This window comes from Antrostomus carolinensis, unplaced genomic scaffold, assembly GCF_000700745.2.
Source record: "Antrostomus carolinensis isolate BGI_N321 unplaced genomic scaffold, ASM70074v2 scaffold2757, whole genome shotgun sequence".
In the NCBI taxonomy this organism is placed as follows: Eukaryota; Metazoa; Chordata; class Aves; order Caprimulgiformes; family Caprimulgidae; genus Antrostomus; species Antrostomus carolinensis.
Window position 1 is genome coordinate 1 of NW_010325155.1, and position 14,109 is coordinate 14,109.

General features: G+C 42.4%; 1 protein-coding gene across 1 annotated transcript in view; it reads right to left on the reverse strand.

The window, feature by feature from the left end:
* Positions 1-3,532: 3,532 nt before the first annotated feature.
* Positions 3,533-14,109, reverse strand: part of CCBE1 (collagen and calcium binding EGF domains 1) — a gene marked incomplete at its 5' end in the record, with an annotated part of 12,902 nt that continues 2,325 nt past the window's right edge. The window contains 3 exons of the mRNA XM_010171111.1: positions 3,533-3,645; positions 9,561-9,698; positions 10,461-10,595. Of these exons, the coding sequence (XP_010169413.1) occupies positions 3,533-3,645; positions 9,561-9,698; positions 10,461-10,595 (386 nt within the window). The remainder of the gene's footprint in view (positions 3,646-9,560; positions 9,699-10,460; positions 10,596-14,109) is intronic.

A 14,109-nucleotide genomic window follows, 5' to 3' on the forward strand; every position in this document is an offset into this window, starting at 1 on the left:
TGCCAGTCAGCCAGTTCTCAATCCACCTCATAAAAACCCTTAATGGGCTACTCCATGGGTCACAGCATGGAGTACACCTGGATCAGAAGAGGAAAATTCAGTAACTGGGGGCTCTCATAGCCACATTGGCCAGGGACCAGCATTAGAAGGGCCACTGTCTGGCTCTGGTCAGCAAAGCTTTGTTTCCCAGAGGTGTGTCCACCCTTTCCAGAGCAGGGTCCTGGCTGGATAAGAATGGAAGGCTGCAAGGACCATCATGCTGCAAAACTTCCATTGTGTGACACAAGTGAACCAAGGGCTCTGCAGTGCCAATGCTGCCGTGCTAAAGCCGAGATACAGAGTTAAATCCTGTGAATACCTGAGAGCATTATGTTTTTCAGGCAGTTTTTGTGATAATATTTTCAGTGTAATCAGTGAGTGTTTCTCCTTAGGGGTGGCCACAGTTGAGTAATAGATTCATTGATGTCCTCTTTAGAGCTTATACTTAAATTTACGACCACATCCTATTTTGGTGTATCTATTGCTATCCCAGCTGAAAAGTAGATGTCACTTAATCCATGAATACTTAGTCCATGTCCCTGCCATGAATACTCTTCAGGTTATACTGCAAACAGCCAGGCTGGAGTGAAAAGATGTGTTTAGTGGTGAAGACTCATAATGAAGTTTGTTTGGAAGTTTATCCTTTTGTGTTGATTAAATATTGACTTGTTCCTGCCAGCAAGGCTGTTTTAACAACTTTAAAAAACCCCACATAGCTGCTGTGAAAGCATCTACACATGCTTCCCCACTGACTCAGCTGGACTTGAAGCATACACTAGGAGTGCCAAAATAGCCAGGCTCTGGTCTAGCTCACTGCTTTTTGATATCTTCTGGACAGAAAATGGTTGTTACATACACTGGGGCCAAACCATGTGTTTTTGATGTTGACTCACATCCTCTTAGGGATTGGCTATGCGCACTGGCCTAATTTCTGTTTCACCTTTTAACTGAAACAGGGTCCTGGTCCAGAGTGACCTTGGCTTTCTTCATCCACAGCTCCAAATCTTAACGGCCCTTTGAAAATATTTTTTTTACCCGCATGCAAATATTAGTGTGGGTAAATTTTAAAGGAAGACAGTACTAGAAACAAGACCTCCCATATGTTGTGTGGCATGCTGCATCTCGAGTTTTGTGTGGTTTCTAGGAGATCTGTCGTTTAGATGACTTTGACAGTGCTTGACAGGAGTGATGTGGAACGTGGCTTCTAATTAAGAAGTTTAAGCAAATCTGTGCAGTAGGATCCAGCAATGCCCCAATTCCAAGTGCTGAACTGCTTACTTGATTTTTTTAAAAAATGCTGGCTGTGTGTCAGGTATGTTTCCCCTAGTTTTCCAGCTTTCTGCTTTTCTTCCTTCCAGCAAGGTCAGAGATCAACCTAGGACTGTCCACAGACCCCTAATATACTGGGACAATGCATCCCACTGGATGACCATGAAAGGTGACTTTTTGTTCCTGATCCTAGAACTACTCTGTCCTGGATCTGGAATGGATGTTGTAGTCCTCCAAAAAGGTACTTGTACCATCACCAGAGGTAGCAGAACTTGAGTTCACCCTGTTCTTTCCTAAGGAGACACAAAACCACACCTCTCACTTCCAGAAGCATACCCCAGTTCCCAGTCATAGTGTTTGCTGGACTGGATCCTTCAGAGGCTTTCTTGCTAAACATAGCTTTGTATAAAGTTCATAAAATCTGAAAGTCTTAACCACAAAAGTGAAAACTCATTCCCATAAACTGTCTCTCTGGCAGACAGAAATTAATTTTCCTGTGCAAAACAGAACAATTTTGACTGCAGATATTGAGAGATGTCCTTCTCATGAGAACTTTGCCATAGGGAGCAGCTGGACAAGTACAAGGGTTCTTGTCTCCCTGGGCACAGAAGCAGCCAGGAGGCCAGGTCTCCTCTCATCATGGCAAAAAGCTCTCCTCCCTGTGGGCTAAAAAATGCTGAGGGTATCAGGGGAACATCTCTTCCAGCTCTCTCTGTGTGAAGGCACAATAAGTGGGCTCCCTCTAAGGATGCCAAATAGATCAAGTCCCACTAGGAAGATAGTTGGGAAAAAATTAGGCTACGGACCATGACAGGGCTTAGCTATGAGGCAAGAGTGAGCTGCTTCATTTGGCTTTGCAAGAACAAGTGACCACAGCAAAAGGTATTGATGGTGTTAGTTTTCCAGGAATGAGTTTTGAACATGGGCACCTAACAGTGGAAGTTAGACACTGAAAATTTTCCATGAATTAAGGCCATTGATTTCCATCAACTCTTGCAGCAAACGACTTGACCAACAAACAGTGTGACCCCCAGATCCCTCCTTGAGGGTCAGTGTGAGCCTGCTCAGCATCACAGACTGTGGCTGGACAAACAGACACTCAAAAGCACAGATTCTTTTTTAGCCTATTTGCTACCATTTGTTTGAAAACCACAATTTCCATCATACACGAAATTCTGTCAGTTCTATAGTTATCTTCATACTGATTCAGAAGGAAAACATGACATTATGAGATTTTTGTCATAAAGAGTATCTCAGACCTCATGGTATTTCATTTTAGTGAAGCAGATTTCTTTTTTCTTAATATAAATTACATTGAGTGAATTACATTGAATTACATGAAAGGCAACAAGTGAATATAGCAAATTGTGTTTTGACACAATGAAATTAAATGAGCACCCTGGGTGAAATAATTACAGCCTGTCAACATGCATTGCTGCGAATATTCCTGCAGAACATTTCCATTTCAGAGAAACAGAATGTTTGAGGGAGATGTCAGTAGAAAAGGCATTACACCGGCACCCCTGCACCTGGCTCTCCAAATCCTGTGCTGGGTCCCTGGGTTATTTCAGTCCTACCCACGTGCCAAAGGAGGCCACACAGAGAAGCAATTAAAGACCAGGGGAAGTTTTAAAGTGCATTGTGTTTTACTTGTAAGGACACAGGTGAAAACAAACAAACAAACAAACAAACAAACAAACAAACCCCATTGAGGCTGAGGGTTATTAAAAAAAAAAAAGAAATCAAAGCTAATATATCTGCTAGTGACGTTTTTGTTTAGTCACACACCTTCTATTTGGCAAGAATCCCGCATCAGCACCCTATTAATGCAAAATCATGTTCTCCTACATTCCCACATCTGCAGGATGTCTTGCACTTGCGTACACTAAAGGTGGATCAAGTCCAAAATCCTGTGCATTTGGAATGAATGAAAAGCTGAGGCCAGTGCAGATTGCCAAGAAACCTGGGCTCAGACTGGGATGGGTGTCTGCCAGACTCTCTTACCATGAGCTTGGTAACACATAGCCACAAGCTTGGTTAGCAGTGTGCTTACAAGCAATGCAGGCATGTAAGGACAAGATGCTATTCCTAGATAATTTTAAAATACGTTGCCATCATCTTTATGGGCACAAAAACTATATGGTAGTGACAGCTCCAAACACTTAAATTTAACCTCAGTTGTCATACACCATGCAGGTCTGGTAAAGACATGACTGATCGATGTTCATACCTTCTGCTTCAGTTGTAAAACCGTCTGCTTTATTTGATGAAATTCCTTACAAGAGGCACAGCACGTCCCCGATTTTGCCACATTTTCAGATTTCTCAGGAAGCCCAGCTGAAAGAAAGCAGTTTCCAATACAAATATAAAAACTCAAAGCAAATAAATTCATAAAGTGATTGCAAAAGCAACTTGAAGGTTGTTACATTTCCCCAAACTCTGAGAAGAGGAGAGAATATTGCCATTATTAATGCTTTGACTGTGAATTGCTATGTAAGGCTGAGAAGCTTTGCAGGGACAGCTCTGAGCTCATTTTTAAAGCAGCTGTTTCCAGTTAACAGTCCCCAAAGAATTTATTTTTTTAATACCTGGAAAAGTTTACACCCCTTCTTTTATCTTTGTGTTTAGGGTAGACTAACTCTATAGATCTGAACTGATTTACAGGGGCCTGAAGGGCAAATTTTCATATGCTATAAATTACACTAAAATCTCTCACAATATGGTCATTTAATTCACTTTGCACAAACTGTTCTTTATCATCATTGGTTATTCCTCCATGTGATGGAATCAGCCTGAGCAGAGATGGGGATTGAGATTAATGACAGGGATTTAAAAATCCACACAAGAGAAGAGGTCACACCTGTTGATATTATGCATGAATGAGATATTTTCAGGAATCTGTTAAATCATTCAAACTGAAATATTGCAAATGTTATTTTTTGTCCTTTTCCCATTCTCATATGCAGTGAAGCACTTCTAAATTATAAACAAACACTAATTTAATAGATGCCAGCTTAAAGAGAAATGCGGCTTCCAAAACACAACGTGACACATAATGGAAAACTCTAGGTGAGTTTTTTTCTTTCACATATAGTTGTTGAGAAGAATCAAGTGTATTGTGGCCCAACATATGATGTGTGGCCTTGTTATGATGTTATCTGGAAGGGTTATTGGATGTCTTCGAACACTGACCATTCTGATCATGTCCCATAATGGAAAAACTCTGCAGGTGCTCCTGGTTAAAGTAAAAATCTTCAAAAAAGGACTAACTGTGATGCACTTAGCGATTGTATTATAGTTCTCACTTGGACACACACTTTAATGTCCTTCATCTTTTCAGAAATGTGTATTGATTTTGAAAGCATCTGCATAATTTTAAAGAAAACCAGAACTTTCTAATACTAAAGATATTATATGGTACTTGACTTTAAATGTTTGCAGGGTCCAATAAGGAATGTTGTGCCCATCACACAGTCATCTATGGACCACTATTGCACAAATTTTTAATACATTTAGTTCATTGGATATAATGCCATGTCATGTACGCTTGCTTTTAGAATACAATCCAGGAGTGCTGCACAGGCTGAGATCTATCTGGCTGGGGAACAGCTCTGTGGAAAGGGACCTGTGGGTCCTGGTGAACAACAACCTCAATATGGGCGAACAGTGTGCTGCTGTGGCAAAGGAAGCCAATAGGATGCTGGGTTGCACCAGTGAGGGCATCACCAGCAGAGACAAAGGAGTCATTATCCCACTCAGCACTTGTCAGGCCAAACCTGGAACACTGTGTCCAGCTTTGGTGCCCACTCTACAAAAAACATGTGGACAGGCTGGAGAGGGTTCAAAGAAGGGCCATAAAGATGACCAAAGGACTGGGAAGCCTGTCATATGAAGAAAGGCTGAGAGAATTGGGTTTGTTCAGCCTTGAGAAAAGGAGGCTTAGGGGAGACCTTGTCACCACGTTCCAGTATTTAAAGGGTGGCTACAAAGAAGATGGAGACTTCCTTTTTACAAGGTGTCACATGGAAAAGATGAGACTTAACGGGTACAAGTTATTCCTGGGGAGATTCCAATTGGACACAAATAGAAAATTTTTCACAAACAGAGCAATCAGCCATGGCAATAATCTCCACATGGAAGTGGTGGATTCCCCAACATTGGACACTTTTAAGATATGGCTGGACAGGGTGCTGGGCCATATTGTCTAGACTGTGTGCCTTTGCCAAGAAAGGTTGGACCAGATGATCCTTGAGGTCCTCCCAACCTGGTATTCTATGATTATATGATTCAATGAAAGGTTTATTTCTCTTATCTCCTAATCGGGTAGGTGAGGGCTGCAAAGGCAAGATTCTGGAATGCCCAGCAGCAGTAAGACATTGGTAATAGTGCTAAACTGATCAGAAGATTAGGAGGCAAAGGCTTGGGGGTTTTCCCCACTTATCAGCTGCCTGCTCCCACAGCTGCAGTTCTTTGGCTTTACAGTAACCCATGATATTCCTCCTTATTGTATTTAGCATTTTTATGTCAGTAAGCAAGCTGCTTCCCCAGCCCTTTCTGATGATAGCATGCAGCTTGGTAATACCTGAACAGCTTTCTGTACAGTGTTCAGATGGCTCAAAGATTTAAGGCCAAAAGGTACTCCTTGGGGTTTTCCAATGAACTCTACATAACATATACTAGAATTTCACCAAATTGCAGCTATCCTGGCTCCAAGACTATTTGGCCACACAACGCCCCCGAAGGGACTCCAGCCTTTGTGTGAAGATACCTGAATATGCAGCATCTGCTGGTTTCCTCAGTGCTGCATTTCTAATGCTAATCATTTTGCCTTTGACTTCTTCCAAAGCCCCTTTGCCCATAAGTCTTTCTCTGATAGATCAAAGAATCTGCAGGACACAGGGGTTTTATCCCTTAACAAGGAATTGATATGCTGTAATCAAGATATCTCTTGATATTTCTATAAGTTTTCTCTTGACCACAAGTCGGTATTGTGGCTCCCTCATGGAATTCTTCCTCCCCCTCCAATTTTTCAGCTTCCTTTAAAAAAAAAAATCAGTATTTTGACATGTCCATTTTTGGGCCTGTGTAGGACTTGGAGTCCAATAAAGTTTGGATTTGATACTAGTCTTAACCAAAATTTCTTTTAATAGCTATCTCACCAAATGAATTCCCTCATATTGTGTTAAGAACTGTTGCTGAAAGCAACATAGGGTCAAAGGAGAAACTGCCAGAGCCTCTGCTATTTGAAACCTAATGCAATCCCACCAGAATCAGTGGAATTACATGCAGATTAAGAAGCAGTGAATTTGGCCTCGTGTTTCGTTATAAAATCCAGTTTATCTTTCAGAAGGATGTGGCACACGGGGCTGACAAGTGTAGATAAAACAGAGATGTAACAATCCATGGAGATGAATGTGGGGGGTGGGGGGGTCAGCTAATGTTTGGGAAATATCATACCAGTGAGACTTCTGCAAATCCAGTTGGATTGACTTGTTGGAGGAAGAAGTTCAACAGCATCACATAAGCAAGCATGAGCTGTGTCCCAGGAGAGAGGTGGAATCCCCCTAACTCATACCAGACAGAGGTGATGATTTGCCCAGGGAAGGAGTCATCCATCAAACATTCGCTCTACCCCCATCCTATACTTTATCAGCACCAAACTATGAATAAAGTCAGAATAAAGCATGGATAAAGCCAGAAGCCACATAGGACAGGCCAGAGGGGGGAGGAAGCAATTAGATGGAGCCACCCACGTGTGGTGCAGATACGAAGGTCTCCTACCAGGGTCAGTTTGGCCAGCACTGAACAAGGCACTTACACAGCCCATTTCCATTGCACAGACCTACACCAGGAAACTAAAATGAGTTCACACAAGGTGTAAATGAGCCCCATTTTATGAAGGCTTTCCAAAGCATGAAGTCTAGCTCATGCGTGACGTTGGTGTCCTGATGGGGGTCCTTTTATCTCAGTGAGACACCAGTGAGCCCCGCAGTGCCTATCGATAAGAGATCTGCTTGGCGGAACGATGTGTTTTCTTTGCATGAGCTCGAAGACTCTGTCTTGCTGATGCTGGAAGAGAAGGAGATGCTGGTGGGGGAGAGCTCTGCGGGAAGCTGTGCCGCAGGCGTTCTTCGCATGGAGACGGTTGAGTTGATCATCTGTGTTGTATTATCTGGGCTCAGCCTGCTGAGATGGTTTCATTTGCCTACTTCAGCATGGGTAGCTGTATTGTCTCTGTCAAATGTAACATGATTGTGTATGCAGGAAAAATGCTCCCTATTCTTGTTCCTCACTCACATACCAAAAACTCTCAGTTAAGCCCACTTATAGAGCTAAAAAAGTGCCTGGATTGCAACCTTCAGGCATGGCACGATGAAAACATGAATAATGATGCCCTGGGAAACATCCAACATGGTTAACGCTGGAGAGGGGTGGTGCGTTGTCTTTTGTTAACATGTCTTTTCATGCCTCTCACACTAAATTTTAAAATCAAATTTAAGTGTTCCAGCTACCAGGAAAGCAAAATAATAGGAATCAATTCCAGCTTGGATGCGGTGCTCTCTGGGACAGTGCAGGGCTGGGGCTGACCACGGGGTGGTGCGTTGCTACAGCCAGTTCCTCACGGTTGCTGAAAAAAACCGATTTTCTTTGGGATGAGTTATGGACACAGATCCTGTGAAACAGCAGTGGCCAACTCCTCTTTCATTTGCACCAGAGGTCTGGCAATTAGTAACATTAACTTGGAGGACAGCGGGTAACAGAGCAGAAAGTGTCCTTCTCTGCTTCACACAGCTGATGTGGGAAACGCTTTGAGAAATGGTGGGTGTTTCATTCCAGATTAACTACTGGCATGGACATTTTTATGTGTTGTGTACATTCAGTGTAAAATTGGTGTTTTTCAAGTATTAGAATTATTTTCACAGCCTTGAATATTTTGAATGGTTGATTATCCTAAATGCTTTGGGCATTACCCTGTCAGGAAATTTAACCTAGCCAAAGGAAAAGTTAATTAAAAAACCTATTTGCAAGGGGGTTATATAGGTTATACCTCTTTCCTTTATGACCTCCACACATTTATAAGGAAAAAAGAAATTAAAATGACAAGGAACAATTAAAGTTAATGGAGTGGCTCTAGTTACACATTTTCAGAGGAAAATCAAAATTATAAATTGTTCTGGCCAACCATTGGGATTTGGAGCACCCAATGATACATGTGTTTAGGCATTAACTGATGAACCTATGGTAAGTCACCATTCATCAAAAGAGGGTTGGTTTTTTTTTTTCCCAGAGCACTGGTTTTTCTCTTCCTCCTTTCTTTTTAAATTGTCATATCAGTATTTAATCTGCAGCACTCTAAATGCTGTAATTTAATGACTGGGATGAGGTCAAAAACTTTGGAATCATTTACACACAGCACACATATGCTTTGAAACCAACAGTGAAAAGCAAGAACAAGCCCTCACTTTTACCCTGTTCCCATCACATATTACTTGCATTAAAAAAAAAGAAAAAAAACCTGACCGCAGTCACGAGACACACAAACTAATTGCAGATCAGCAGAATTCAGTGTTACTCAACGTAATTTAGCAATGGGTTTAAGCAATGCTTGGAAGGTGTGCGGAATTCCCAGGCACACCTCTTCTGAGCCTCTGAGTGCCCAGAGGCACTAACCACCCAACCCTGGGCCATTTGTTCATCTCAGATGTTTGCATGTAAATACAAAGTAAACTCAATGAAATTAATTTAATTAACAGATTCAACTAATGAAGGTTTATAAGAGTCAGCATCTGGCAATTTTTTTTTCCCCTATGTTTCTTGAGCTCTGGACTGCAAATGAGGTATAATCCAGGTTGGCATGGGAGCAAAAATACAGTTTTTAGCAGTTGGATCAAGGAGAAATGGTCTAACCAAAGCTGTAATGGCGTGTTTCACCAGTTAGCCGCTCTCCCTCTCCAGAGGAAGGTGCTTTCCACATTCTCCAGTGTACTTGTGCTCGCTCTTTATAGAGACGAATACTTTTTTATTGCTGTGTGTGTGCAGCTCATAAACCGAGGAGGAGACCGTGTGGCAGGACTGCTCCACAGGCACTCAAGTGCCCAGTGAACAACCCAGGCTCTCCAGGGGTATCACCTACATCCCAGCTTCAAACCCCCAGCTCCAACTGTAGCACAGGGAGCAGTTCCTCTTTACAACAGATCAACCTTTTAGATGGCACTTTGGCCCAGGACCTTTACCCCCACATCAGCATTTACCTTTATCTCCTTTGGTGCATGTCTTGCCATCCTCCTCCCGGATATAGCCTTCGTGACACTCACACCTGTAGCTGCCCATCGTGTTGACACAGATCTGAGAGCACAGCGTCCCATTGCTTGTGGCACACTCGTCGATATCTGGAGAGGAGCAAGAGCTGGAAAATGTGCTAAAGCTGGAGGTTTCAGACCTCCAGTACAATGAAAAACTTCCTTTAAAGGTATCAGGAAATTTTGTGGTTAAATAAATGAGCAATTGCAGCACCGCTGGTGCTTTGGGCTGGAGATTCTGAGCAAACTGCACTATTATTGGTAACACACATGGCATTTTATCGGTGAACGCTGTGTGACCATTTCTTTGCATTGAAAAGCTTCCAAGCAAAGCTCAATCCTGCAAATCATGGCTCCCTGGCACAGCAAACCATGCAGAGCAGGACTATTGGATCAGGAGAGGAGTAGCCACACAAGGACCACATGTGAATGATCAGTCCTGAATTAGATACTGGCCATCTGAATCAAACTCCAAGGATTTATTTTCATAATTAGGCATGTTTATAGTGCTTCAAGGGTTACTGTTAGGATCATGTCCCTTGTCTCAGGCCAAAACCCCAGATATGACTCAAAACCTGCAGAAGGAATTAATAAAGGGAAAATTACATCAGTCCAAGACTTCAAAGTGTTTGGGTGCGTAAGTCTTGTTTTAGGTACTACCTCCTACTAATTTCAGAGGGAATTAGATCTCTTAGTTCTGGGAACCAATCCTTCACATAGTTAAAAACCACATTTATTCAGTAATAGTAAAGAGAATAAGAAAGGTTTCAGATCTAAACTGACTCCTAAAAGACCTGAGGGAGCAGGACAGACCATTAACCAGAGGTGAGCTCAAAATGCACTTCTACCCACCCAGGCAATAAGGCTTCTCCCTGTTCCTGTGCCTCTCCCGATCATAGCGGTACCCCGGGTAGCAAGTGCATAAGACTCGCCCGAAGTTATCTGTGCACTGCTGTTCGCAAGGAGCTTCGGCACAGACATCATAGTCTAGGGAGAGAAAAGTGTGGTTAGGAAAATGCCAAAGGCAGTAGCTGGATGATATTATGACAGGAAATATTTAACCTCTTTGCTAGGTAATAAAGTCAAGTTACATTGTTTTTGAGGGTTGAAGAAAACTAGAAAAAAAACCCATTGAGACATAAGCAAAGAGTTATAGTAAAATCATAATTACTAATCATAGCTTTACAGTAGTTACACTATTTCTTAAAGTTGGACTTTAAGCAAGGGGCACTTTGCCAGTTTGCAGCTTTTAAGAATTCTTCTCACAGAAATATTAAATTACCTAAAAGCATTTTGCTGTTTTCTTCCACAAAATTTTTAGAGCTGACAGCAACATTTCCTAAGCAAAATGCTGTGAAACACTGTGAGGCTAACTGCCAAATCTAGGCAGAAAGTATATCACAAGGGAAAGTTAATTAAAATCACACAGTAATTGTTCAAAGCCAGATATAACCCTTCTAGCAAAGAAAACATTGTTACAGAACCATCATCGCTCTTAATAATAGCAACGTGAAGATTAGGGTATGGAAAGTCGCTGGCCAGGCTTGTCCGTGAAATCCCAGAAGACTATCTGAAGTCTCCATTTGAAACCTGAAGGAGGATGAATCTGTTTCTGATTTCACTGCTACGTAGCAACAGAGCCGCAATCCAGGGAATGGACACCAGAGCAAAAGAGGGTCTGACCAACATCCCTGCCCTGGCATCAGGCTGGTGGCAAAGCTGGGGGACGATGGGCAGCCCCTGGCCGTGGGTGCAAAGGCTTTGCAGCACCATGGGGAACATTTGCTGGGAGAACAAAGGAGCTGAAGCAGCATCTAGTCTCAAAATCAGCTCAAGCAAACCTTGCTGAAAGTTGGGTTTTATGCCAAAACAAGTGGCAGTTTCTGTGATAATTTCAGAGGAATATCATCCAGCACAGAGCATCCATGTGGGTGTCACTGTGACCCTCCAGTGCCTGGTACTGGGAGGGCCACAGCAGAAATATCTTGTCCCTGCTCCAGACCAAACACATCTAAACCTAACTGAAGTGTTTTGACCAAGTTTCCAGCAATGCACTGTGTTTCCATATATACAGTATAAAATAAGTAAACCCCAAACTCATTACTGACTCACACTAATGACTAGCAGACACTCTGGGTATGATGATTTTCCCAAACAATTAAAATGAACTAATAGATGGTAAAGCAAGTGAAACCATATTTGCTGTACAAAGTATATAAAGCACATGTGTAGCACTGAGGCTAAAAGTGACAGTATGCCAAGGTACAGAAAAGCACCAGATGAGACTTAACAAGCTGCTGTGTGTCACACAAGAGCCCATTGGACCAAAAAATACTATTGTAATGGTGCCAAGCATTTCCTCCCTCGTGCTTGTCACCTTTTGAATAGCAGGCATCCTTTCTTTCCGTCTTACTTCACAACTGTGTTGATTTTAACTCTTGAAGTCTGCCCGCAGTGCTGTGTCCTGCAGTGAATGGCAGTGCCAGGATGCCCAGCAGTGACCAGGGTTGAACAGAGCTGAGTCTTGCATGGAAGCATGGAAGAAAAAAGATGGCCTTTGCCTTCAAACATGGTCAGCCTTGGGGCTAGTTTGGGCTTTTTAGGTGATGCTAGGGCTGTAAACTCCCATTACATTTGGCTCTACTAAAGAGCCCCAAACATAAAGCATTAGTGGTGTTTTTCCTGGGCACAGTTGCAATTTTTATTTTCCACTGAATAAAAATCAGATAGAGAACAAACTACTATGGCCAGCACTGCAACAAACATGCCTGCTCCTCAGCCAGCGTGCCCACACAGGAGCTGGATTTGGCCTGTGCCATGTTCAGCCTCTTCAGAACAGAGGCATAACAAGCTCTGTGTCCTTCCTGTGCTTCCATGAACAGATGTGCCCCAACAAAATAATAAAAAACAGTGCTGGAAGGGACCATGTTCCACCACAAGCAGGATTAGTTATGCATAAACTTTTCCTAATAGACATTCACCTAACCTGTACCTAGAAATACCTGAGGGATGGAGATGCCCCACCATGCAGTCTATTCCCAGATGAAACAACCTTGTGGAGACAAGGGTTTTTACTCATATCTAATCTAAACTCCTCTTATAGCCATTTAAGCCCATTATTTGTGTCCTCTTTGTCTTGGCCATGAAGAACAGTTTACTTTCCCCCTTGTAGCAAGTTTTCACATATCTAAAAACTGTTATCATGTCTCCCTTTAGCCTCCTTTTCTCTAGACTAAACAATGCTGGTCCTTTTTAATTGTCTCTCCCATATTTCATGCAACTAGTCTTAAAATATGGTTTTCACATCCACCTTAGCAGAGCTCCATCAAGACCATTGCTTCACTTACTTTCATACAAAACTAGGGAAGAGTCCAGGAGGTGGAAATCTCCTTGTTGCTGCTTCCCACACAGTCAACCCAAATCACACATTGGCTGTGGGCAGGTTCCACGTCACAGAGCTGTGCATCCCCAGAGCTTTGGTCCCAGGTAGCACAGCTCCTTCAGGAAGGTCCTCACAACTGGGATGAAATTGGGCAAAAGCTGGTGCATCCTTCCGCACGCTCTGCAGAACCGAGGATGCAATCACCCTCCCATGTTCAAGCCCCTTGTCTGCCAACTCAGCCTAAAAAATGTGGTTTGAGGATGAATCAAAGCCACATGGTGAGGATCAGGCTGTTGCAGACTTTAGGAAAATAAATAAAATAAAATAAAATAAAATAAAATAATAAAATAAAATAAAATAAAATAAAATAAAACATGTTCAAGCCCCTTGTCTGCCAACCCAGCCTAAAAAATGTGGTTTGAGGATGAATCAAAGCCACATGGTGAGGATCAGGCTGTTGCAGACTTTAGGAAAATAAAAAAAATAAAATAAAATAAAATAAAAAAGCAGAATAACAAATATCTCTATGTATATTTCAGAATGAGAATGCAGCATGGGAAGCTGTATCAAGAAAGTTTCTGAAGCAATATTAGTGAGGAAAGAGCAGATCTGATTAGTATTTGCCTGTCATGCAGTATTTTGCTCTGAATTAATTCACAGCCAAGAAATGTGGATTACAATTAACAAGCCAGTGGTATGGAGGGTGCACTCCATAAGAAGATGTTTCAGACTACATCTGTCCCTACTTTACTCTTGGTGACACCACGAGACAGGTCCTGGTTGGAGCTGTGAGTCTCCAAACCGAAGAAGGAGATAATTTTGGAGAAAATGGTGATGAGCTCCTTTTTTGAGCTCTTTTTTTGTAGCAGGAAGAGATGCTACAGGGGGAATCAGACACACGAAGCAAACTCTCTTGATGTTTCCTGAGGATCATTGCTCCCTGCTCCTGCCACTGAAACCCAGAGCGAGAAGATGAGTCCAAAGGAAATGAAATGCAGAACCTGGGGGCATGTACTCACACTGGACTGCACTGATTTCTGTTGCTTTTCAAGGGCAGGTGAGAAATAACAGGAGAGAAACAAAAAATGGACATGGACAAAGACAAAATACTTTAGGAAA